Genomic DNA, 26054 nt, shown 5'->3' on the forward strand with positions numbered 1-26054 from the left:
CAGATGGCAAAAATAGAATACATGCTTATTTTACAAGCCAGGACACCTGGGTCTAAAGCTTGCATCTCTCAGTTCCTGATGCTATTTGCTACCCTTCAGCCTTGACTGGCCCTGATGTGACTGACTGCTGGGCAAGTGGGGCTGGGGATGCTCAGCCTGGAGAGAGGAGACACTGGGCAGCCTCACTGCGGCTCTGCAGGACTGGAAGGGTCCCGCAGGAAAGAAGGGGACAGAGTGTTCAGCAGGGCCTGTGCTGACAGGACAAGGGGGGATGGCTTTCAACTGCAGCAGGTTGATGGAAGCTGCATCTAAGGAAGCTGCTCTTTTCCACTGGGGGTGGTGGGGCACTGGCCCAGGCTGTGCAGAGAGGCTGTGCATGTCCCATCCTTGGCAACAGGGCTCTCAGCAGCATGCTCTGGGGGAAGACTGCTCAGCTGGGAACAAGATGTTGTTCTTCAGGCTCCCTTGCAAGCCCAACCGTTCAGGGACTCCATCATTCCATGGTCTCCACTGTCCACTTCAGATGGAGCCTGGGAACTGTGATGTCACAGCCCACGCTCCAGCTGGAACGTCCAGCGCCCAGCAAAGGGCACAACACAACCCTTGGCCGCTGTGTTGACACGCTCTGCACCTTGCTCCTGCCCTCGCCTTTCACTCTTCTTATCCCCCCGATACCCCGATCACCTCGATCATTCCTGACAGCTCCTGAGTGCCTGGATTTCATCATCCAGCCCTGCAGGATGCTCCCCTTTCTTCTGAGGAAGGTATGGTGCCATTCCATGGAGGTGGACACCCCCCACCTGCCCGGGTGGGCTGGAGCTCTGTGGGCATGGAGTGGGACAGGGACCCGCTCTGAGCTTTTGCTACCTACCTCTGCAGGCTGTCCCAGACAGAGAGGAGGAGATGGAGGTAGATACCAAGATTGATATGGAGGAGGAGATGGAAATAGACGGAGAAGACCCTGGAGAGGAAGAGATGGATGTGGATGAGGATGATGAAGAAGAGATGGACGTGGATGTGCATGAGGACGAAGAGATGGATGTGGATATGGAAGAGTCCATTGAGGACATGGATATTGATTAAGAAGGTGAGGAAGCGGCCATGATCTTGGCATGAAGAGCAATGCCAGCAGCAGGACAGGCAGAGTGGGTCTCCTGCTGCCAGGCTGGGGCTGGGCTGGGTGCTCCCTGCTCAGGGACATTGTACCCAGGGCACTGGATTCTGGTGGCCATCCACAGCCCGTCCTGTGCCTGCTTTGCTCCACACAAGCTCCATGCCAGACCCAGCCAGGCTCAGTTCTGGTAGCAGAGTCCTGCTGCTGGGCCAGCTGTGCCAGCCTAGGGGCACATGCAAGAGCCCTCTGTGCCTGACTGGAGTGACCGTGCCATTTGCTTTTCTTCCAGGTGCGATGGACATCACCGACAGAGGCACCACCCTTTTGTATATATGTTTTACACTTTGTTGTTGTTTTTTAGAATATAGATTTTAGGGCTATTTTGGACTTCTGTAAATACATTTCACATAGTTTTGCTAGGTAGGTTTTTCTCTATATATGTTCTATCAATTGTTGTTGTTACAAACATTCTTAGAATGTAAATATCTTCTGTATTTTTGCTTCTGTTCTTCTGTAATAAACAAATTTTATTTTTCACATCTCAGTTCTCCTTGCATTTGCTTCAGGCACAGGCAGCATTTTGACAAGTTGTGCTTTCCACTTGCTCCAGGTTCCCAGGGCTGGAGGTCCCTGGCACAGCCTCCCCAGGAGTGGGGGTCCCTGTGCACAGAGGGATCCCACTGACAGAGGTGAGCCTCTCCTTGCAGTTTCTCTGGACACACTTGGGAGCTGTAGGGGCAAAGCCCAGCGTGCCCTGGCCCATGAATCCCATGTTGGAGCAGGGCTGAGCCTGTGTGCTCCTGCAGAGCTTCAGCCATGGCTCTTCCCTGGGCAGCCCCAGGGCTAAGGAGGGGGCACTGGGCTGTGGGCACCCTGAGGGGCTGGAGCCAGCCTGGAGGGAGCCTCAGCCCCACATGGACCATGATTTCCTTTGGAAACCCTCTCTGTCCCCAGACTCTGCTGAGCACAACAAGAATTGATCCTCCTAGTTCAAGGTGTGAAGTTCATTGGCACAAATTTGTCCCTTGGACTTTGTCCTGGTTTAGGGAAAATTTGGGAGATAACCCCCAAAGGGGCTTCTCTACAAAAGCAGATTCAATTGCCCCTCCACCCTCCAACCAGTTTGGGAGAAAATATCTCCTTGGAGAAAAAGTGGAAAGAAACCTGTTTATTAAACAATAGAACCCAAACAATATTAAACAACAAAACTTTTCACTGATCCAAAAAAACAAGCAAACTCAGAACGGCCACCTCCCTGGGTTGCAGCTCGGCTCACTCAGTCTTTGATCAGTCTCTCTGGTGCTGGAAATGCTGCTGCCCAGGCCCAGACAGGGGGGCTACAGGTGGAGCTGCTGGTGCTCTTCTGGGTGTTCAGTGCAGAGCAGGCTTGAACAGGTCCAAGAAAAAAGGAAAAAATCACAGTCCAGGGAACTTCTTTGCTTCAGCTAGGTAAAACTAACTAAAAGCAAGAAAATAGGGAAAAAGGAGCTCTGTCCGGCTGTCTGTCCATCCGCAGAAAACACAGTCCAGGAGCAGGAATGTGGAGGAGTGAGAGCAGTCTGAAAACAAACTGTGCGCTTCTTCCCTCCCCTCTTCACTGTCTGGAAGAGAGTCTTAAAGGTGTAAAACATATTATTCAGTATAAACAGAACAAGACGATTGGGGATAAAAGCATCATATAGTCAACCCAGGACATTCCACCCCTTATCCCCATATCATCGGCTTACTACTAAAACTAATATATATTCTTACTCTACAAACACATATATTATACATCTAATATACAGCTATACACAGACAATGGTGGTAACATTCAGCAAACAGTGATATTTATACATAGTTCTCACCCAACAATCAGATCTCCCTGAGGTACACATCCTGTTCTTCCATCTTTTTGCATTATCCACCATGTGCAACCTGGTCCCTGAGCAAAAACAACTCCGCAAATGGGTTTGTCTGTACTCAAGGTAGGATTGATCCAAACTGTCTTCCCTAACAAACCCCTGACATGTACCACTGGGACTTTGTCTCCATCTACTCTATGCAAAGGCTCAGATTGGGCAGGGCCCAATCAGTTAGTAGAGCCTCGGGTATTAACTAACCAGGTGGCCTTTGCCAAATGCTGCTCCCAATTTTTGAAAGATCCCCCACCTAAGGCTTTTAAGGTGGTTTTTAGCAGCCCATTGTACCTTTCCACTTTTCCCGCAGCTGGTGCATGGTAGGGGTTATGGTACACCCACTCAATGCCATGTTCTCTGGCCCAGGTGCTAATAAGGCTGTTCTTGAAATGAGTCCTGTTGTCTGACTCAGTCCTCTCAGGGGTACCATGTCTCCACAGGACTTGCTTTTCCAGGCACAGGATGGTGTTCTGGGCAGTAGCATGAGGCACAGGGTAGGTCTCCAACCATCCTGTGGTGGCTTCTACCATTGTGAGCACGTAGCGCTTGCCTTGGTGTGTGTGGGGCAGTGTGATGTAGTCAATCTGCCAGGCCTCCCCATACTTGTACTTGGACCACCGCCCACCATACCATAGGGGCTTCATCCGCTTGGCCTGTTTGATGGCAGCACACGTCTCACAGTCGTGGATAACCTGAGAAATACTGTCTATGGTTAAATCCACTCCTCGGTCTCGTGCCCTCTTATAGGTGGCATCTCTACCCTGATGACCTGAGGCATCATGGGCCCATCGAGCTAGGAATAACTCTCCCTTATGCTCCCAATCTAGGTTTGTCTTGGACACCCCTATCTTTGCAGCCTGGTCTACCTGCTCATTGTTCTTGTGCTCCTCATTAGCTCTACTCTTGAGGACATGGGCATCTACATGGCGGACCTTCACAGGTAGCCTCCCTACCCTGGTAGCGATGTCTTTCCACTCTTCAACAGCCCAAACTGGTTTTCCTCTACGCTGCCAATTAGCCTCTTTCCACCTCTCCAGCCATCCCCACAGAGTGTTGGCTACCATCCATGAATCAGTGTAGAGGTAGAGCTTTGGCCACTTCTCTCTTTCAGCAATGTCCAAGGCCAGTTGAACAGCTTTGAGTTCAGCAAGTTGGCTTGATCCACCTTCTCCTTCAGTGGCCTCTGCAACCTGTCGTGTGGGGCTCCATACAGCTGCTTTCCACTTCCGATTCATTCCTACCATGCGACAGGAACCATCAGTAAAAAGAGCATATTGTGTTTCTTCCGCTGGCAGTTGGTTATATGGAGGAGCTTCTTCAGCATGTGTCATTTCTTGTTCTTCTTTATCAGTGAGACTGAAGTTTTTACTTTCTGGCTAGTTTGTAATTATTTCTAGAATTTCAGGGCGATTCAGCTTTCTAATACGGGCACGCTGTGTTATGAGAGCAATCTACTTATTTTATGTAGCACTGGTGGCATGGTGGGTAGAGGGAACTTTTGCTTTGAACATCCACCCCAGTACTGGTAGTCGGGGTGCCAGGAGGAGTTGTGCTTCGGTGTTTATTACTTCTGAGGCAGTTTGGACTCTTTTATAGGTTGCTAAAATTTCTTTCTCTGTTGGAGTATAGTTGGCTTCAGACTTTCTGTAGTTTCGACTCTAAAATCCCAGTGGTCGGCTTCGAGTCTCTTCAGGCACTTTCTGCTACAAGTTCTAGGACAAACCATGGTTCCCGGCTGTAGAATAGAGCACATTTTTCACATCTGGTCTTGTTTTGACTGGGCTAAGGGTTACTGCATGAGCGATTTTTTGCTTAATTTGGACGAAGGCTTGTTGCTGTTCAGGGCTCTAGTGGAAAGTGTTCTTTTTATGGGTGACTAGATAGAGAGGGCTCACGATTTGACTATATTCAGGAATGTGCATTTTCTAAAAACCTATGGCACTTAGGAAAGCTTGTGTTTCCTTCTTGTTGGATGGTGGAGACATTGCTGTTATCTTGTTGATGACATCAGTGGGAATCTGACGCTGTTCGTCTTGCTACTTTACTCTTAGAAACTGGATTTCTTGAGCAGGTCTTTTGACTTTGCTCTTCTTGATGGTAAAGCCGGCTTTCAGGAGAATTTGGATAATTTTCTCTCTTTTCTCAAACACTTCTGCTGCTGTCTTCCCCTATATAATGATGTCATCAATATACTGCAGATGTTCTGGAGTTTTACCTTTTTCTAGTGTACTTTGGATCAGTCTATGGCAGATGGTAGGACTGTGCTTCTACTCCTGGGGCAGTCGGTTTCAAGTGTACTGCACACCTCTCTAGGTGAAGGCAAACTGAGGCTTGCATTCTGCTGTCAGCGGAATGGAGAAAAATGTATTGGCAATATTGATAGTGGCATACTACTTCGCTGCTTTGGACTCAAGCTCATACTGGAGCTCTAATATGTCTGGTACAGCAGCGCTCAGTGGTGGACTCACTTTATTTAATGCACGGTAGTTAACCGTCAGTCTCTATTCTCTTTTAGATTTATGCACAGGCTAGATGGGGCTGTTGAAGGGTGAGTGGGTTTTGTTGACTATTCTTTGGCTCTCTAGCTCTCGCATCATCTTATGGATGGGAATTACAGCATCTCGAGTGGTTTTATATTGTCGATGATGTACTGTGGAAGTGGCAATTGGTACTTGTTGTTCTTTTCTCTTTAGAAGCTTTATTGTAGATGGATTTTCAGACAGTCTAGGCAAGGTATTCAATTGCTGGACGCCCTCTGTTACTATAGTTGCTATCTTAAATGCTTACTTCAGTCCTTTTGGGTCTTTGAAATACCTACTTCACAGATAATCTATGCCCAGGATACATGGGGCTTTTGGGCCAGTCACAATAGGATGTTTCTTCTACTCATTCTCAGTCAAGCTCACATCAGCTTCTACTAAAGTGAAGTCTTGTGATCTCCCTGTCACACCAGCGATAGAAACGGATTCTGTCCCTACGTGTCTTGATGGAATTATGGTACACTGTGCACCAGTGTTGACTAAAGCTTTATACTTTTGTGGTTCTGATGTGCCAGGCCAACGAATCTATACTGTCCAGAAAACACGATTTTTTTTAGCTTCTACTTGGCTAGCGGCAGGGCTCCTCTAAGCTTGGTTATCTTTCTTTCTTTGGGCATATGTCTTAGAGGTTTTTTCAAGGGGATTAGACATGTCATTATTATTATCATACCTGGCAGTTTGGCTATGGGTAACTGGAGCTGCTTTCCTTGTGGTGGAACTTCTTCTCTGAGCTTTGTCTTCTTTTAATTCACGTACTTTTCGGGCCAGAGCAGCGGTGGATTTTTCATCTTATAGCTTCATGTTTTCTCTACAATTACGCAGAAAGAACCACAGCTCAGCTCGTGGGGTGTACTTTCTTTCTCCATCTGGGGAACGTCTGCATTGGGTACTAGAACCTCTGATCTGTACTGCTGAGATTTGGAGAAGGTTTTCTTTAATCTCTTTTCTAAGCTTCTTATGATTCTTTTTTATCTTATCTTCTAATCTCTGCAGACGTGTTTCCACTGCTGCGATTCTGGCATGTGTGGGGCTATGCACAGCATCTGCATAAGCTCGGAGTTTCTTTGCCATGTCAAGCACAGTCTCATCCATGTTATCTCGCTTTATGATAGCTAGAGCAGATGCATATTCATGTGGTTCAAGTTGTACTAGTTTTCGCCACATCACAGATGTGCATGGTACTAAGTCTGGATTTTTAGTTGTTATGTCATCTGAGAATATAATTTCTCTTATTGTTATTTTTTTCAAGCGTTGAATCTTTTGTTCTATGGTTTTTTACTGTGTTTGCTGCATGTAGAGATCATCGGCACACAGGTATCTTTGTGCTACACTGTTTAAGACCTGTACCCAGAGGCTGTGAGGGTTAGCCCCCCTCATCATGCTTTGGTCAATGACAGGATCATGTGACAGGGATCTCAAATGCTTCGCTTCTGTGTTATTCAGAATTGTAGCTTCGCTTGCAGCATTTTAAAGACAGACTAACCAGCTAATTATGGATTTATCAGATCGTCGGGTGTAATCCTTCCTTAGGCCACGCAGGTCTTTTAGGGAGAAGGACTTAATATTGGCTTCTGATTTTGTGTTAGTTGCTTTGACTCCTGATTTTATGTTAGGAAATGTTGAGGGTCTTTCTTTTGCATCATCATCATTATCATCTATTGGTCGATCGGTCTTGTCTGTGCACTTCTTACTTTTAGTGCTAGTAGCAACAGCTATTGGTTGAGGCTTATTGTTTGGTTTAACCACTGGCTTAGGTTCACTATGTGGTTTAGCTGCTGGTTTTGAGCTTGGGGTGTTGGTTGCAACTTGAGCGATTGGGATAGCTCTTGATGTATCTCCCTGCCCCCGTTCCTCGGTCTGCTGCCCTAGAGTATCTAGCAGTGTACAATAAGCATATGCTAGGGCCCAGCTCACTGCAATGATCCTTTTCTCCTTAGGGCTATCATTGAGATACTTCTCTTTCAGATATTTCCCCACTTCAGCTGGGTTCTGAATTTGTTCATGGGGAAAGTCCCAGACTATAGGGTCAGAGAATTCTTTCAGGATTTGGCTCATATTTTCCCATTCTCCACCCCACTCAGGATTCTCCACACGTGGGTCTACTTCTGGGTCAGGGGTCTCATCAGCTCTTCTAGACATCTCAGCCCTCATTCTAGAGAAGCTGAAGACCATATAGAGGAAGCCTACTAGATTAAATGCCAGAAAGATGGTCTCTTTAATATTCAGGGGAAACTGAACATTCTCCAAAAGTGACATAACAGATTCAAAGGAGAAGAAGGAAAGGAAAGGCTGGAAAGCCTCATTCCCTGCTCCTCCTCTAACCAGCTGGGTGCAATTACTAATAAATTCCCAAAACATACTGCTAGAACTGGGATGCAGGGTAAGACGAAGAAACCATAAACCATACATATCGTAAACAGATGCCAGTATTTTTGTAAACGCCTTATAAATCATTATCACCAAGGCTAACACAATAGCTAATCTAATCCATGCCCCTTTACCGCAAAAACTACGTGATAGGGACAATAATCCTAGTGACCAGAAAAGTATTGAAACCTCAAAAAGGTCTAGAGACCAGAGCCACATAAAGGCCTCCCCAAGAGACATTACAAATTCAAATAACATGGCTACTGGGTACTTTAACCTACTACACACCAAGCACAACAAACCTACAATCAATAAAGGGTTTTTTTCCACTTTCTCAAGCCACGCGTTGGGCGCCACTAGCTGTATTTGTCTTGGTTTAGGGCAAGTTTGGGAGATAACTCCCAAAGGGGCTTCTCTACAAAAGCAGATCCAATTGCCCCTCCACCCTCCAACCGGTTCAGGAGAAAATATTTCTTTGGAGAAAAGTGGAAAGAAACCTGTTTATTAAACAATAGAAACCAAACAATATTAAACAATAAAACTTCTCACTGATCCAAGGAAAGCAAACTCAGAACAGTCCTCTCTCCTGGTTGCAGCTTGGCTCACTCAGTCTCTGATCAGTCTCTGGTGCTGGAAACGCCGCGGCCCAGGCCTGGCCAGGGGCTACAGGTGGAGCTGCCGGTGCTCTACTGGGTGTTCAGTGCAGAGCAGGCATGAACAGGTCCAAGAAAAAAGGAAAAAAAATCACAATCTGGAGAACTTCTTTGCCTCAGCCAGCTAAAACTAACTAAAAAAAAGAAAAAGGGAAAAAAGGAGCTCTGTCCGGCTGTCTGTCCATCCGCAGACAACACAGTCCAGGAGCAGGAATGTGGAGGAGTGAGAGCAGTCTGAAAACAAACTGCGCGCTTCTTCCCTCCCCTCCTCACTGTCTGGAAGAGAGTCTTAAAGGTTTAAAACATATTATTCAGCGTAAACAGAACAAGACGATTGGGGAAAAAAGCATCATATAGTCAACCCAGGACAACACTCTTCATGGCAATGCACAGCGTTTGGAGTTCCACACAAAGACCCATCTCTGGCCTCATTCATCAGCACTTGAAGCAAGTGTGCTCCGGCCTCTGGGAGTGCAGCTCGCTCACACGGGCTCACTGTGGACACGCCGCAATCACACAGTCATTGAGTGCACCAGAGAACCTGGCCTCTAATAAAAGGCATGAATGTCACAAATCACCCAACCCAATGCCTTGCATGTCTCTACTTTTTCCTTCTTCTCTCATCTCTCATGTCACTTTCCCCATTTCCTCTCTCTGCCAGCTTGGCTTCTCTCTCTCCTGGCTGCAGCTTCAGCCACATGTGTGACACTGCAGGAACATCCTGACCTACAGGGAAGTGGGAGAGGACTCTTTGTCAGCAACTGAAGTGACAGAACATGGGGGAATGGGATGAAACTGCAAGAGCTGGAATCCATTCCATGATGGGAAGAAGTTCTTTCCTGTCAGGGTGCTTGTCCCTGACACAGGGACCAGCGCAGAGAGCCTGTGCATGCCCCATGCCCATCAACATCCAAGGCCAGCTTGGACAGGGGCCGCAGCAACCTGCTGTGCTGGGAGGCTGCTCAGCTTGCAACCAGATGATCCTTAGGGTCCCTTCCAAGCCAAACCATTCAAGGATTTCATCATTCCACCATTCCCACCTCCCAGTGTGGAGCGGCCCTGAAACTTCTGTGACATCACAGCTCCCAAAGCGTTCCAGGTGGAACGTCCAGCACCTGGAAACCACCACAGCAGACACTCTGCCTGCTGCCAGCGCTCAGTTGGCGCTCGCTCTGCGCTCTGCCCGTCAGCACTCAGCTGTTGCTGCTGCTGCCTGGGCTTTTCCTGCTGCCTGCTCTGGAGCACCAACCCCAGCAGGATGAGCACTGCTGCGCCAGTGGAGGTACTGTGCCATTCCAGGGAGGGGGCAGCCTGCTTGAGCAGGATGCAGCCATGTAGGAATGGATGGTGTGGGACAGGAACCCCACTGTGAGATTGTGCTGTCTCTTGCAGACTAACAGAGACACTGTGGAGGAGATGCAAGTGGACATGGTGCTGGATGAGGAAGAAATTATGGAGGTGGACGTGGAAGACCAGGTTGAGGACATGGAAGTAGATGTGGAGGATGACATCGAGCAGATGGAAGTGGACGAGGAGCATGAGGAGGAGCCCATGGTCCTTGGATGAAGATGGAGCCCCACAAGTAAGACAGGCAGATGCTCCCCATGCCCTGCCCACAGACACAGTGGCTGCCCTGACGCCAGGCTGGGGCTGGGCTGGATGGCCCCGCTCAGGGACACGCTGCCCGCAGGGGGCCTGGATTGTGCTGCCACAAGCACCAGCCCTGGCCTGCCCTGCACTTGCCTGGGGCCACACCAGCCCTGCCAGTCCTGTCCCAGCTCCTGTGGCCCAGCTCCCAGCCCAGCTGGGCCCAGGGCTGGCAGCAGACTCCAGCTTTGCTTCTCTCTTCCTTCCAGGACTGCTGGAGATGACGGCCGTACCTATTACACCTGTGTATATATGTTTGAAAAGTTAGGATATTTTTGTAAATATGTTCTTAGGTTAGTAGTTCTCTGTAAATATGTTTTGAAGATTGTTAGTCCATAGGATCCCACGGAAATATGTGCTGTAGATTGTTGTTGTTGTTGTTGTTATAAGGATTTTTGTAATAGAAGGTGTTCTGTAAATCCTTGTGTTTGCCGATCTTCGCCAAATAAATACTGCTTCTTTATAAAACTTCACTTCTCTTTCTCATTCCTTTGGGCACTGTCAGAACCCCGGACGTCTCGCTGACCATCCTAAATGATTGCAGCCCCAGCCAGGGGGCTTTAAATCCCTGGCAGGGGGTTCAGAGACCCTGGCATGTAGCCAAAGACCCCTGGGCCTTTGAATTTAACCCATAAAGCATGTTACCACCTTTATGTCAAGAATTAAAAGTCACAACAATTTAGATAGTCTAGTAATAGTAATCACAAAGTGAACGGAAAACATTTAGAGCACTGCACACAGAGGTTTTGAACCTTGTACGAAAGAGTTTGGAATTGTCTACATAGAAGTCAGAGGTTCTAAGACAGAAAAATTTGGGCGTACCCTGTCCTTCCTCTTTCTTCTCCCTAGCATCCATATGAAAGATGATGTTAGCATCCACAAATTGGTTTCAAGTAGAAAGTCACTATCTAACTTAAGTAATAGGTATTAAAACATTCTTGTAAACATAGTATACGCACTTTTTAATATAAAAGATAACACCAACCCGAGAGGCAAAAAGAGTGCCTTGAGCTGACCTGCGGAACAAACCTCAGCAGGCGAGACAAAAAATGTTTTAGACAAAACATAAAAATCAACCTTAAGAGCGTGAAGCACATACTTCTCAACTCTTCCTTCGACAGCTAAGTTAGAAAAAGAGACTTCTAACATACCTCGAAATCCCATCAACCAAAGAAAACCCAAGAGACACAGGCAGCGTTTGCACAGTTGGGATTTCCACTTGTTCCGGGATCCCGGGGCTGGAGCTCCCTGGGGCTGCTGCCACGGCCACCCCGCGGCTGGGGCTCCCTGTGCACAGGGGGTCCCACTGACACCACTGCTGCCGCTGGCCACTGCTGCTGCTCCTGGGCTGGGGCACAGCCGCGTCCCCAAGAGCTGAGCTCTCACCAGCACAGAGGGGGCTCTCACTGCACTGGCCCCTGCAGCCATGCCACCAAAGCAAGGCAGGAAACTTTCAGCCACCCTTCCTGCTGCAGCCACAGCCACTCCTGGCTCCAGAGCCGCCATCAGCCCACAGGGATGCAAAATCCACCTGCCCGCTCTCAAGGCCTTGACAGCCTTGGCAACTGTGGCACCTGCATCTGGGCTGCTGCAGGGGCTGATGTTTAAGGCTTGCAGCCTCCAAAGGCTCCGGGCTCTGCTTCCCACCCTGCTCTGCACTGCCCTGCCTCCGCGTTGCTCAAGAGACAAAAGCCAAGCCAGGGGATCCTCACCCTGCCCAAATTGCTGAATTGACTGCAGTACTTAGGACCTTCTCCACTTTCAGAGAACCTATTCGTTTGATCACTGATTCGGCACATGTCTATGGCCTAGTGCAGCGGGCTGAAAATTCCATTTTCAAAGACATTTCTAACCCCAACTAGAGCATTTGCTTTCAGCATTCATTTCTCTTTTGTCCCACAGACAACACCCACACTATATCATGCACACAAGGCCTCATACCACCCTTCCTGGGTTCATAGTAGGCAATGCTACAGCAGATGCCCCAGCAAGGGTTGTCCAAACTTCCCCACGGAATGTTTTTGAACAGGCTAGGATCCGCCACCACTTCCACCATCAAAACATTCCTGCACCGCTCAGCATCTTTAAAATTACCCAAGATCCATGGCAAACACCTGCCCAAATTGTCAGCAACGTGCCTTTGCTTCTGTCAGAGCTGCACTCAATCCAAGAGGACTAAAGACTCTCCAGATCGGGCAATCTCACATCACACACCAAGCCCCTTTTGGGAGACTAAAATACATCCCCGTCTCAATCCACACCGACAACGCTGCGGTTTTCGCCTTTGCCCATGCTGGTGAGAAATCAAAAGATGCTATAAAACGTTCCTTTTTAGCCTTTTCCACCTTCCCTGTTCCACAGGAAATTAAAACTGATCATGGTCCTGCTTATACCTCCCACTGATTCCAACCGTTTTCTGACCAGTGGGCTACAAAACATGTCACAGCCATACCACACTCTGCCACAGGACAGTCCATCGTCCAGAGGGCCCACTCTTCCATCCAAAGGATCCTTGATCAACAGAGACAGGGAGTCCACATAGTATCTCCCATTGAGAGCCTGGCCAAGGCCCTTGATGTGCTCAACTTTTTCAAAACCTCATTTATGGAGCCAACTCCCCCAGTCATCAGGCATTTTGCATTTCATGTCACTGCAGGCCAGTGAAAAGAAAAGCCACCTGTCTTGATCAAAGACCCTGAATCCAAACAAATTATGGGCCCTTTCCCATTCATTACTTGGGGGAGAGGATATGCTTGTGTCTCTACAGCAGCACGCCCAAGACGCATCCCAGCAAAAAACATAAAACTCTTCTGCCAATGGCCAGGCAAACACCACAGCCACCATCAGAAAAACAGAACAAAAGCCTAAGATAGACAGCAGCAGCCTGCAAAAGAAGAAGAAGGACAGAAGAAGATCTCCTAAGCAGTGTGGACCACACACACCAACACCAAGAGAGCTCAGACACCACTAACTGCGATATCCCGCTTAACAATTGGAAAAACTGTATTCTAGCCTTGATATTTGATTCTTCTAATAAGCTGACTTCAAACCCTTGCCTTACAGAAGAGAAAGTTTAGTGGGACCAGAATTTAAGGTTCACATTGCAATCTCCCTATCTCTTTACTTTCAGGCCACCCAAGCCTCCACCCACTACTAAATTAGCTAAAGTCAAAAGATGCTGTCTTTTGTTGCCACTGCAGCAGGAAGCTGGATGCTCCTCACTATGCCACATGCCTTCGCATGGGTGGTTCCACAGCCAAGCCACAATTTCTTGCCCATGGCCACGCTTGTCAACCTCTTCTCACATAAGGACTCAGTATACCAGAGCGTCCAGCTGCTCACAGATCAAATCAACAAGATCCAGACGAAAGACAACAACGACTGGCTCACTGGACTTTTGAAAGACTGGGACACGAAAGGCTGGCATTCACCTTTAGTTAAGACTGTTTTGTGGGCTTTGTTTCTGGTATTCATTGTCTTGGTTATTCTATCCAGTTTTGCTCAACGCATGCAGAAGTCCATGGCAGAAGCCTTCATTCCTGAAAACAAAAAGGGGGCAGTTGTGGAGACCCAGGGGCCTGCCATTGAACTGTAATACCTTAGGGCAAAGGGGACCAAGGTGAAACAGAGAAACCCCTCTGAATGCAAGGCTCTCACCCATGGCCACTTGCAGCCTCTTGCAATCCGCAGGTTTTGTTGCTATCACCCACTTCAACTGCCATTTTTTCCTTAGATCGACTCTCCAGAGAATGTTCTTCCCTCTTTTCTCCCCTCCTTCGCCCCTTCGCCCTCCAATATAAAACCCTCATTCGCCAGCCTCATTTTCTCTCTGGCCCTGGACCCTCTTCATGGCAATGCACAGCGTTTGGAGTTCCACACAAAGACCCATCTCTGGCCTCATTCATCAGCACTTGAAGCAAGTGTGCTCCGGCCTCTGGGAGTGCAGCTCGCTCACACAGGCTCACTGTGGACACGCCGCAATCACACAGTCATTGAGTGCACCAGAGAACCTGGCCTCTAATAAAAGGCATGAATGCCACAAATCACCCAACCCAATGCCTTGCATGTCTCTACTTTTTCCTTCTCCTCTCATCTCTCATGTCACTTTCCCCATTTCCTCTCCCTGCCAGCTTGGCTTCTCTCTCTCCTGGCTGCAGCTTCAGCCACATGTGTGACACTGCAGGAACAGCCTGACCCACAGGGAAGTGGGAGAGGACTCTTTGTCAGCAACTGAAGTCACAGAACAAGGGCGAATGGGATGAAACTGCAAGAGCTGGAATCCATTCCATGATGGGAAGAAGTTCTTTCCTGTCAGGGTGCTTGTCCCTGACACAGGGACCAGCGCAGAGAGGCTGTGTATGCCCCATGCCCATCAACATCCAAGGCCAGCTTGGACAGGGGCCGCAGCAACCTGCTGTGCTGGGAGGCTGCTCAGCTTGCAACCAGATGATCTTTAGGGTCCCTTCCAAGCCAAACCATTCAAGGATTTCATCATTCCACCATTCCCACCTCCCAGTGTGGAGCGGCCCTGAAACTTCTGTGACATCACAGCTCCCACAGCGTTCCAGGTGGAACGTCCAGCACCTGGAAACCACCACAGCAGACACTCTGCCTGCTGCCAGCGCTCAGTTGGCGCTCGCTCTGCGCTCTGCCCGTCAGCACTCAGCTGTTGCTGCTGCTGCCTGGCCTTTTCCTGCTGCCTGCTCTGGAGCACCAACCCCAGCAGGATGAGCACTGCTGCGCCAGTGGAGGTACTGTGCCATTCCAGGGAGGAGGCAGCCTGCTTGAGCAGGCTGCAGCCATGTAGGAATGGATGGTGTGGGACAGGAACCCCACTGTGAGATTGTGCTGTCTCTTGCAGACTAACAGAGACACTGTGGTGGCGATGGAAGTGGACATGGTGCTGAATGAGGAAGAAAGGATGCAGGTGGATGTGGAAGACCAGGTTGAGGAGATGGAAGTTGATGAGGAGGATGACATCGAGGAGATGGAAGTGGATGAGAAGGATGAGGAGGAGCCCATGGTCCTTGGATGAAGATGGAGCCCCACAAGTAAGACAGGCAGATGCTCCCCATGCCCTGCCCACAGACACAGTGGCTGCCCTGACGCCAGGCTGGGGCTGGGCTGGATGGCCCCGCTCAGGGACACGCTGCCCGCAGGGGGCCTGGATTGTGCTGCCACAAGCACCAGCCCTGGCCTGCCCTGCACTTGCCTGGGGCCACACCAGCCCTGCCAGCCCTGTCCCAGCTCCTGGGGCCCAGCTCCCAGCCCAGCTGGGCCCAGGGCTGGCAGCAGACTCCAGCTTTGCTTCTCTCTTCCTTCCAGGACTGCTGGAGATGATGGCCGTACCTATTACACCTGTGTATATATGTTTGAATAGTTAGGATATTTTTGTAAATATGTTCTTAGGTTAGTAGTTCTCTGTAAATATGTTTTGAAGATTGTTAGTCCATAGGATCCCATGTAAATAAATCCTGTAGATTGTTACTGTTGTTGTTGTTGTTGTTGTTGTTATAAGGATTGTTGTAATGAAAGGTGTTCTGTAAATCCTAGAGTTTGGCAATCTTTGGCAAATAAATACGGCTTCTTTTTAAAACCTCACTTCTCTTTGTCATTCCTTTGGGCACAGGCAGCGTTTGCACAGTTGGGATTCCACTTGTTCCGGGATCCCGGGGCTGGAGCTCCCTGGGGCTGCTGCCACGGCCACCCCGCGGCTGGGGGTCCCTGTGCACAGGGGGTCCCACTGACACCACTGCTGCCGCTGGCCACTGCTGCTGCTCCTGGGCTGGGGCACAGCCGCGTCCCCAAGAGCTGAGCTCTCTCCAGCACAGAGGGGGCTCTCACTGCACTGGCCCCTGCAGCCATGCCACCAAAGCAAGGCAGGAAACTTTCAGCCACCCTTCCTGCTGCAGCCACAGCCACTCCTGGCTCCAGAGCCGCCATCAGCCCACAGGGATGCAAAATCCACCTGCCCGCTCTCAAGGCCTTGACAGCCTTGGCAACTGTGGCACCTGCATCTGGGCTGCTGCAGGGGCTGATGTTTAAGGCTTGCAGCCTCCAAAGGCTCCGGGCTCTGCTTCCCACCCTGCTCTGCACTGCCCTGGGCCCGCATTGCTCAAGAGACAAAAGCCAAGCCAGGGGATCCTCACCCTGCCCAAATTGCTGAATTGACTGCAGTCCTTAGGACCTTCTCCACTTTCAAAGAACCTCTTCCTTTGATCACTGATTCGGCAGATGTCTATGGCCTAGTGCAGCAGGCTGAAAATTCCATTTTCAAAGACATTTCTAACCCCAACTAGAGCATTTGCTTTCCCCTTTCATTTCTCTTTTGTCCCAGAGACAACACCCACGCTATATCATGCATACAAGGCCTCATACCACCCTTCCTGGGTTCATAGTAGGCAATGTTAGAGCAGATGCCTCAGCAAGGGTTGTCCAATCTTCCCCACGGAATGTTTTTGAACAGGCTAGGATCCGCCACCACTTCCACCATCAAAACATTCCTGCACCGCTCAGCATCTTTAAAATTACCCAAGATCCATGGCAAACACCTGCCCAAATTGTCAGCAACGTGCCTTTGCTTCTGTCAGAGCTGCACTCAATCCAAGAGGACTAAAGACTCTCCAGATCGGGCAATCTCACATCACACACCAAGCCCCTTTTGGGAGACTAAAATACATCCCCGTCTCAATCCACACCGACAACGCTGCGGTTTTCGCCTTTGCCCATGCTGGTGAGAAATCAAAAGATGCTATAAAACATTCCTTTTTAGCCTTTTCCACCTTCCCTGTTCCACAGGAAATTAAAACTGATCATGGTCCTGCTAATACCTCCCACTGATTCCAACCGTTTTCTAACCAGTGGGCTACAAAACATGTCACAGCCATACCACACTCTGCCACAGGACAGTCCATCGTCCAGAGGGCCCACTCTTCCATCCAAAGGATCCTTGATCAACAGAGACAGGGAGTCCACATAGTATCTCCCATTGAGAGCCTGGCCAAGGCCCTTGATGTGCTCAACTTTTTCAACACCTCATTTATGGAGCCAACTCCCCCAGTCATCAGGCATTTTGCATTTCATGTCACTGCAGGCCAGTGAAAAGAAAAGCCACCTGTCTTGATCAAAGACCCTGAATCCAAACAAATTATGGGCCCTTTCCCATTCATTACTTGGGGGAGAGGATATGCTTGTGTCTCTACAGCAGCACGCCCAAGATGGATCCCAGCAAAAAACATAAAACCCTTCTGCCAATGGCCAGGCAAACACCAGGGCCACCTTCAGAAGAACAGAATGAAAGCCTAAGAGAGACAGCAGCAGCCTGCAAAAGAAGAAGAAGAAGGACAGAAGAAGATCTCCTAAGCAGTGTGGACCACACACACCAACACCAAGAGAGCTCAGAAACCACTAACTGCGATATACCGCTTAACAATTGGAAAAACTGTATTCTAGCCTTGATATTGGATTCTTCTAATAAGCTGACTTCAAACCCTTGCCTTACAGAAGAGAAAGTTTAGTGGGACCAGAATTTAAGGTTCACATTGCAATCTCCCTATCTCTTTACTTTCAGGCCACCCAAGCCTCCACCCACTACTAAATTAGCTAAAGTCAAAAGATGCTGTCTTTTGTTGCCACTGCAGCAGGAAGCTGGATGCTCCTCACTATGCCACATGCCTTCGCATGGGTGGTTCCACAGCCAAGCCACAATTTCTTGCCCATGGCCACGCTTGTCAACCTCTTCTCACATAAGGACTCAGTATACCAGAGCGGCCAGCTGCTCAGATCAAATCAACAAGATCCAGACGAAAGACAACAACGACTGGCTCACTGGACTTTTGAAAGACTGGGGCACAAAAGGCTGGCTTTCACCTTTAGTTAAGACTGTTTTGTGGGCTTTGTTTCTGGTATTCATTGTCTTGGTTATTCTATCCAGTTTTGCTCAACGCATGCAGAAGTCCATGGCAGAAGCCTTCATTCCTGAAAACAAAAAGGGGGCAGTTGTGGAGACCCAGGGGCCTGCCATTGAACTGTAATACCTTAGGGCAAAGGGGACCAAGGTGAAACAGAGAAACCCCTCTGAATGCAAGGCTCTCACCCATGGCCACTTGCAGCCTCTTGCAATCCGCAGGTTTTGTTGCTATCACCCACTTCAACTGCCATTTTTTCCTTAGATCTACTCTCCAGACAATGTTCTCCTCTCTCTTCTCCCCTGCTGGTCCTGGCTTCACCCCTTCTCCCCCCCGAATGAAACCCTCAGACCCCAGCCTCATTTTCTCTCCGGCCCTGGACCCTCTTCATGGCAATGCACAGCGTTTGGAGTTCCACACAAAGACCCATCTCTGGCCTCATTCATCAGCACTTGAAGCAAGTGTGCTCCGGCCTCTGGGAGTGCAGCTCGCTCACACGGGCTCACTGTGGACACGCCGCAATCACACAGTCATTGAGTGCACCAGAGAACCTGGCCTCTAATAAAAGGCAGGAATCCCGCAGCCCACCCAACCCAATGCCTTGCATGACTCTACTTTTTCCTTCTCCTCTCATCTCTCATGTCACTTTCCCCATTTCCTCTCTCTGCCAGCTTGGCTTCTCTCTCTCCTGGCTGCAGCTTCAGCCACATGTGTGACACTGCAGGAACAGCCTGACCCACAGGGAAGTGGGAGAGGACACTTTGTCAGCAACTGAAGTGACAGAACAAGGGGGAATGGGATGAAACTGCAAGAGCTGGAATCCATTCCATGATGGCAAGAAGTTCTTTCCTGTCAGGGTGCTTGTCCCTGGCACAGGGACCAGTGCAGAGAGGCTGTGCATACCCCATGCCCGCCAACATCCAAGGCCAGCTTGGACAGGGGCCGCAGCAACCTGCTGTGCTGGGAGGCTGCTCAGCTTGGAACCAGATGATCCTTAGGGTCCCTTCCAAGCCAAACCATTCAAGGATTTCATCATTCCACCATTCCCACCTCCCAGTGTGGAGCGGCCCTGAAACTTCTGTGACATCACAGCTCCCACAGCGTTCCAGGTGGAACGTCCAGCACCTGGAAACCACCACAGCAGACACTCTGCCTGCTGCCAGCGCTCAGTTGGCGCTCGCTCTGCGCTCTGCCCGTCAGCACTCAGCTGTTGCTGCTGCTGCCTGGCCTTTTCCTGCTGCCTGCTCTGGAGCACCAACCCCAGCAGGATGAGCACTGCTGCGCCAGTGGAGGTACTGTGCCATTCCAGGGAGGGGGCAGCCTGCTTGAGCAGGATGCAGCCATGTAGGAATGGATGGTGTGGGACAGGAACCCCACTGTGAGATTGTGCTGTCTCTTGCAGACTAACAGAGACACTGTGGTGGCGATGGAAGTGGACATGGTGCTGAATGAGTAAGAAATTATGGAGGTGGACGTGGAAGACCAGGTTGAGGAGATGGAAGTAGATGTGGAGGATGACATCGAGGAGATAGAAGTGGACGAGAAGGATGAGGAGGAGCCCATGGTCCTTGGATGAAGATGGAGCCCCACAAGTAAGACAGGCAGATGCTCCCCATGCCCTGCCCACAGACACAGTGGCTGCCCTGGCGCCAGGCTGGGGCTGGGCTGGATGGCCCCGCTCAGGGACACGCTGCCCGCAGGGGGCCTGGATTGTGCTGCCACAAGCACCAGCCCTGGCCTGCCCTGCACTTGCCTGGGGCCACACCAGCCCTGCCAGCCCTGTCCCAGCTCCTGGGGCCCAGCTGGGCCCAGTGCTGGCAGCTGACTCCAGCTTTGCTTCTTTCTTTCTTTCCAGGACTGATGCAGATGATGGCTGTAGATATTACGGCGGTGTATATATGTTTGAAAAGTTAGGATATTTTTGTAAATATGTTCTTAGGTTAGTAGTTCTTTGTAAATATGTTTTGAAGATTGTTACTCCATAGGATCCCATGGAAATATGCGCAGTAGATTGTTGTTGTTGTTGTTATGAGGATTGTTGTAATGAAATTTGTTCTGTAAATCCTCGTGTTTGCCGATGTTCAGCAAATAAATAATGATTCTTTATTAAACTTCACTTCTCTTTCTCATTCCTTTGGGCACTGTCAGAACCCCGGACCTCCCCCTGACCATCCTAAATGATTCCAGCCCCAGCCAGGGGGCTTTAAATCCCTGGCAGGGGGTTCAGAGACCCTGGCATGTAGCCAAAGACCCCTGGGCCTTTGAATTTAACCCATAAAGCATGTTACCACCTTTATGTCAAGAATTAAAAGTCACAACAATTTAGATAGTCTAGTAATAGTAATCACAAAGTGAACGGAAAACATTTAGAGCACTGTAGACAGAGGTTTTGAACCTTGTACGAAAGAGTTTGGTATTATCTACATAGATAGAAAAATTTGGGTGTACCCAGTCCTTCCTCTTTCTTCTCGCTAGCATCCATATGAAAGACGATATTACCATTCACATATTGGTTTCAAGTAGAAAGTCACTATCTAACTTAAGTAATAGCTATTAAAACATTCTTGTAAACATAGTATAGTCAGGTTTTAATATAAAAGATAACACCAACCCAAGAGGCAAAAAGAGTACCTTAAGCTGACCTGCTGAACAAACCTCAGCAGGCCAGCAAAAAAATGTTTTAGACAAAATATAAAAATCAACCTTAAGAGAGTGAAGCACATACTTCTCAACTCTTCCTTCGACAGCTAAGTTAGAGAAAAAGAGACTTCTAACGTACCTCGAAATCCCCTCAACCAAAGAAAACCCAAGAGGCACAGGCAGCGTTTGCACAGTTGGGATTTCCACTTGTTCCGGGATCCCGGGGCTGGAGCTCCCTGGGGCTGCTGCCACGGCCACCCCGCGGCTGGGGGTCCCTGTGCACAGGGGGTCCCACTGACACCACTGCTGCCGCTGGCCACTGCTGCTGCTCCTGGGCTGGGGCACAGCCGCGTCCCCAAGAGCTGAGCTCTCACCAGCACAGAGGGGGCTCTCACTGCACTGGCCCCTGCAGCCATGCCACCAAAGCAAGGCAGGAAACTTTCAGCCACCCTTCCTGCTGCAGCCACAGCCACTCCTGGCTCCAGAGCCGCCATCAGCCCACAGGGATGCAAAATCCACCTGCCCGCTCTCAAGGCCTTGACAGCCTTGGCAACTGTGGCACCTGCATCTGGGCTGCTGCAGGGGCTGATGTTTAAGGCTTGCAGCCTCCAAAGGCTCCGGGCTCTGCTTCCCACCCTGCTCTGCACTGCCCTGGGCCCGCATTGCTCAAGAGACAAAAGCCAAGCCAGGGGATCCTCACCCTGCCCAAATTGCTGAATTGACTGCAGTCCTTAGGACCTTCTCCACTTTCAAAGAACCTCTTCCTTTGATCACTGATTCGGCAGATGTCTATGGCCTAGTGCAGCGGGCCGAAAATTCCATTTTCAAAGACATTTCTAACCCCAACTAGAGCATTTGCTTTCCCCTTTCATTTCTCTTCTGTCCCACAGACAACACCCACACTATATCATGCACACAAGGTCTCATACCACCCTTCCTGCATTTATAGTAGGCAATGCTAGAGCAGATGCCCCAGCAAGGCTTCTCCAAACCTCCCTACGGAATCTTTCTGACCAGGCTAGGATCCGCCACCACTTCTACCATCAAAACATTCCTGCACCGCTCAGCATCTTTAAAATTACCCAAGATCAGGCAAGATCCATGGCAAACACCTGCCCAAATTGTCAGCAACGTGCCTTTGCTTCTGTCAGAGCTGCACTCAATCCAAGAGGACTAAAGACTCTCCAGATCGGGCAATCTCACATCACACACCAAGCCCCTTTTGGGAGACTAAAATACATCCCCGTCTCAATCCACACCGACAACGCTGCGGTTTTCGCCTTTGCCCATGCTGGTGAGAAATCAAAGGATGCTATAAAACGTTCCTTTTTAGCCTTTTCCACCTTCCCTGTTCCACAGGAAATTAAAACTGATCATGGTCCTGCTAATACCTCCCACTGATTCCAACCGTTTTCTAACCAGTGGGCTACAAAACATGTCACAGCCATACCACACTCTGCCACAGGACAGTCCATCGTCCAGAGGGCCCACTCTTCCATCCAAAGGATCCTTGATCAACAGAGACAGGGAGTCCACATAGTATCTCCCATTGGAGGCCAAGGCCCTTGATGTGCTCAACTTTTTGAACAACTCCCCCAGTCATCAGGCATTTTATATTTAATTGGCAGCCCAATAAAAAGAAAAGCCACCTGTGTTGATCAAAGACCCTGAATCCAAACAAATTATGGGCCCTTTCCCATTCATTACTTGGGAGGGAGGATATGCTTGTGTCTCTACAGCAGCAGGCCCAAGACGCATCCCAGCAAAAAACATAAAACTCTTCTGCCAATGGCCAGGCAAACACCACAGCCACCATCAGAAAAACAGAACAAAAGCCTAAGAGAGACAGCAGCAGCCTGCAAAAGAAGAAGAAGAAGGACAGAAGAAGATCTCCTAAGCAGTGTGGACCGCACACACCAACACCAAGAGAGCTCAGACACCACTAACTGCGATATCCCGCTTAACAATTGGAAAAACTGTATTCTAGCCTTGATATTTGATTCTTCTAATAAGCTGACTTCAAACCCTTGCCTTACAGAAGAGAAAGTTTAGTGGGACCAGAATTTCAGTTTCACATTGCAATCTCCCTATCTCTTTACTTTCAGGCCACCCAAGCCTCCACCCACTAGTAAATTAGCTAAAGTCAAAGGATGCTGTCTTTTGTTGCCACTGCAGCAGGAAGCTGGATGCTCCTAACTATGCCGCATGCCTTCGCATGGGTGGTTCCACAGCCAAGCCACAATTTCTTGCCCATGGCCACGCATGTCAACCTCTTCTCACATAGGGACTCAGTATACCAGAGCGGCCAGCTGCTCACAGATCAAATCAATAAGATCCAGACAAAAGGCAACGACGACTGGCTCACTGGACTGTTGAAAGACTGGGGCATGAAAGGCTGGCTTTCATCTTTACGTCCAACAATATGAAGTCTAATAAGTCTAAGTGCCGTGTTCTGCATTTTGGCCACAAAAATCCCCTACAGCGTTACAGGCTGGGGACGGTGTGGCTGGATAGTGTTCAGGCAGAAAGGGACCTGGGGGTGCTGGTTGACAGCCGGTTGAATATGAGCCAGCAATGTGCCTTGGTGGCCAAGAAGGCCAACGGCATCCTGGCCTGCATTAGGACTTGTGTGAGCAGCAGGAGCAGGGAGGTCATTCTCCCCCTGTACTCGGCACTGGTGAGGCCACATCTTGAGTACTGTGTCCAGTTCTGGGCCCCTCAATTTAGGAAGGATATTGAGATACTTGAGCGTGTCCAGAGGAGAGCAACGAGGCTGGTGAGGGGCTTGGAAAACAAGCCCTACGAGGAACATTTGAGGGAGCTGGGGTTGTTTAGCCTGGAGAAGAGGAGGCTTAGAGGTGACCTTATTGCTCTCTACAACTTCCTGAAGGGAGGTTGTAGACAGGTGGGGGTCGGTCTCTTCCACCGGGCAGCAACTGACAGAACAAGGGGACACAGTCTCAAGCTACGTCAGGGAAGGTATAGGTTAGATATTAGGAAAAAAATGTTCACTGAAAGAATAATAAAGCACTGGAATTGTCTTCCCAGGGAGGTGGTGGAATCACCATCACTGGATGTGTTTAAAAAAAGACTGGACATGCCACTTGGTGCTATAGTCTAGTTGAGATGTTAGGGCATAGGTTGGACTTGATGATCTTAGGGGTCTCTTCCAAACTCATGTTTCTGTGATTCTGTGATTTAGTCAAGACTGTTTTGTGGGCTTTGTTTCTTGTATTCATTGTCTTGGTTATTCTATCCAGTTTTGCTCAACGCTTGCAAAAGTCCATGGCAGAAGCCTTCATTCTTGAAAACAAAAAGGGGGCACTTGTGGAGGCCCAGGGGCCTCTCATTGCAACTGTAATACCTTAGGGCAAAGGGGACCAAGGTGAAACAGAGAAACCCCTCTGAATGCAAGGCTCTCACCCATGGCCACTTGCAGCCTCTTGCAATCCGCAGGTTTTGTTGCTATCACCCACTTCAACTGCCATTTTTTCCTTAGATCTACTCTCCAGACAATGTTCTCCTCTCTCTTCTCCCCTGCTGGTCCTGGCTTCACCCCTTCTCCCCCCCGAATGAAACCCTCAGACCCCAGCCTCATTTTCTCTCTGGCCCTGGACCCTCTTCATGGCAATGCACAGCGTTTGGAGTTCCACACAAAGACCCATCTCTGGCCTCATTCATCAGCACTTGAAGCAAGTGTGCTCCGGCCTCTGGGAGTGCAGCTCGCTCACACGGGCTCACTGTGGACACGCCGCAATCACACAGTCATTGAGTGCACCAGAGAACCTGGCCTCTAATAAAAGGCATGAATGCCACAGCCCACCCAACCCAATGCCTTGCATGTCTCTACTTTTTCCTTCTCCTCTCATCTCTCATGTCACTTTCCCCATTTCCTCTCTCTGCCAGCTTGGCTTCTCTCTCTCCTGGCTGCAGCTTCAGCCACATGTGTGACACTGCAGGAACAGCCTGACCCACAGGGAAGTGGGAGAGGACTCTTTGTCAGCAACTGAAGTCACAGAACAAGGGGGAATGGGATGAAACTGCAAGAGCTGGAATCCATTCCATGATGGCAAGAAGTTCTTTCCTGTCAGGGTGCTTGTCCCTGGCACAGGGACCAGCGCAGAGAGGCTGTGCATACCCCATGCCCACCAACATCCAAGGCCAGCTTGGACAGGGGCCGCAGCAACCTGCTGTGCTGGGAGGCTGCTCAGCTTGGAACCAGATGATCCTTAGGGTCCCTTCCAGGCCAAACCATTCAAGGATTTCATCATTCCACCATGCCCATCTCCCAGTGTGGAGCAGCCCTGAAACTTCTGTGACATCACAGCTCCCACAGCGTTCCAGGTGGAACGTCCAGCACCTGGAAACCACCACAGCAGACACTCTGCCTGCTGCCAGCGCTCAGTTGGCGCTCGCTCTGCGCTCTGCCCGTCAGCACTCAGCTGTTGCTGCTGCTGCCTGGCCTTTTCCTGCTGCCTGCTCTGGAGCACCAATCCCAGCAGGATGAGCACTGCTGCGCCAGTGGAGGTACTGTGCCATTCCAGGGAGGAGGCAGCCTGCTTGAGCAGGCTGCAGCCATGTGGCAATGGATGGTGTGGGACAGGAACCCCACTGTGAGATTGTGCTGTCTCTTGCAGACTAACAGAGACACTGTGGTGGCGATGGAAGTGGACATGGTGCTGAATGAGGAAGAGATGATGGAGGTGGACGTGGAAGACCAGGTTGAGGAGATGGAAGTTGATGAGGAGGATGACATCGAGGCGATGGAAGTGGATGAGAAGGATGAGGAGGAGCCCATGGTCCTTGGATGAAGATGGAGCCCCACAAGTAAGACAGGCAGATGCTCCCCATGCCCTGCCCACAGACACAGTGGCTGCCCTGGCGCCAGGCTGGGGCTGGGCTGGATGGCCCCGCTCAGGGACACGCTGCCCGCAGGGGGCCTGGATTGTGCTGCCACAAGCACCAGCCCTGGCCTGCCCTGCACTTGCCTGGGGCCACACCAGCCCTGCCAGCCCTGTCCCAGCTCCTGGGGCCCAGCTGGGCCCAGTGCTGGCAGCTGACTCCAGCTTTGCTTCTTTCTTCCTTCCAGGACTGATGCAGATGATGGCTGTAGATATTACGGCGGTGTATATATGTTTGAAAAGTTAGGATATTTTTGTAAATATGTTCTTAGGTTAGTAGTTCTTTGTAAATATGTTTTGAAGATTGTTACTCCATAGGATCCCATGGAAATATGCGCAGTAGATTGTTGTTGTTGTTGTTATGAGGATTGTTGTAATGAAATGTGT

At 49.8% G+C, this 26054-nt stretch overlaps 2 protein-coding genes across 2 annotated transcripts; one reads left to right on the forward strand and one right to left on the reverse strand.

Annotated features, from left to right (window-relative positions):
- The first annotated feature begins 603 nt into the window (after positions 1–603).
- On the forward strand, positions 604–1653 carry LOC135308425 (ribosomal RNA processing protein 1 homolog). The gene is made up of 3 exons (XM_064433332.1): positions 604–764; positions 880–1087; positions 1404–1653. Exons 1-2 carry the CDS (start codon positions 741–743, stop codon positions 1081–1083), a joined length of 228 nt encoding a protein of 75 aa, XP_064289402.1. The 5' UTR covers positions 604–740; the 3' UTR covers positions 1084–1087; positions 1404–1653.
- Positions 1654–2102: 449 nt separating this feature from the next.
- Positions 2103–8694, reverse strand: LOC135308424 (uncharacterized). The gene is made up of 2 exons (XM_064433331.1): positions 8469–8694; positions 2103–6360 (listed from the first exon to the last, which is right to left on the reverse strand). Exon 2 carries the CDS (start codon positions 4341–4343, stop codon positions 3186–3188), a length of 1158 nt encoding a protein of 385 aa, XP_064289401.1. The 5' UTR covers positions 4344–6360; positions 8469–8694; the 3' UTR covers positions 2103–3185.
- Between the last annotated feature and the right edge of the window lie 17360 nt (positions 8695–26054).

The sequence above is a fragment of the Passer domesticus genome, chromosome 10 (genome assembly GCF_036417665.1).
Source record: "Passer domesticus isolate bPasDom1 chromosome 10, bPasDom1.hap1, whole genome shotgun sequence".
Classification (NCBI taxonomy): Eukaryota; Metazoa; Chordata; class Aves; order Passeriformes; family Passeridae; genus Passer; species Passer domesticus.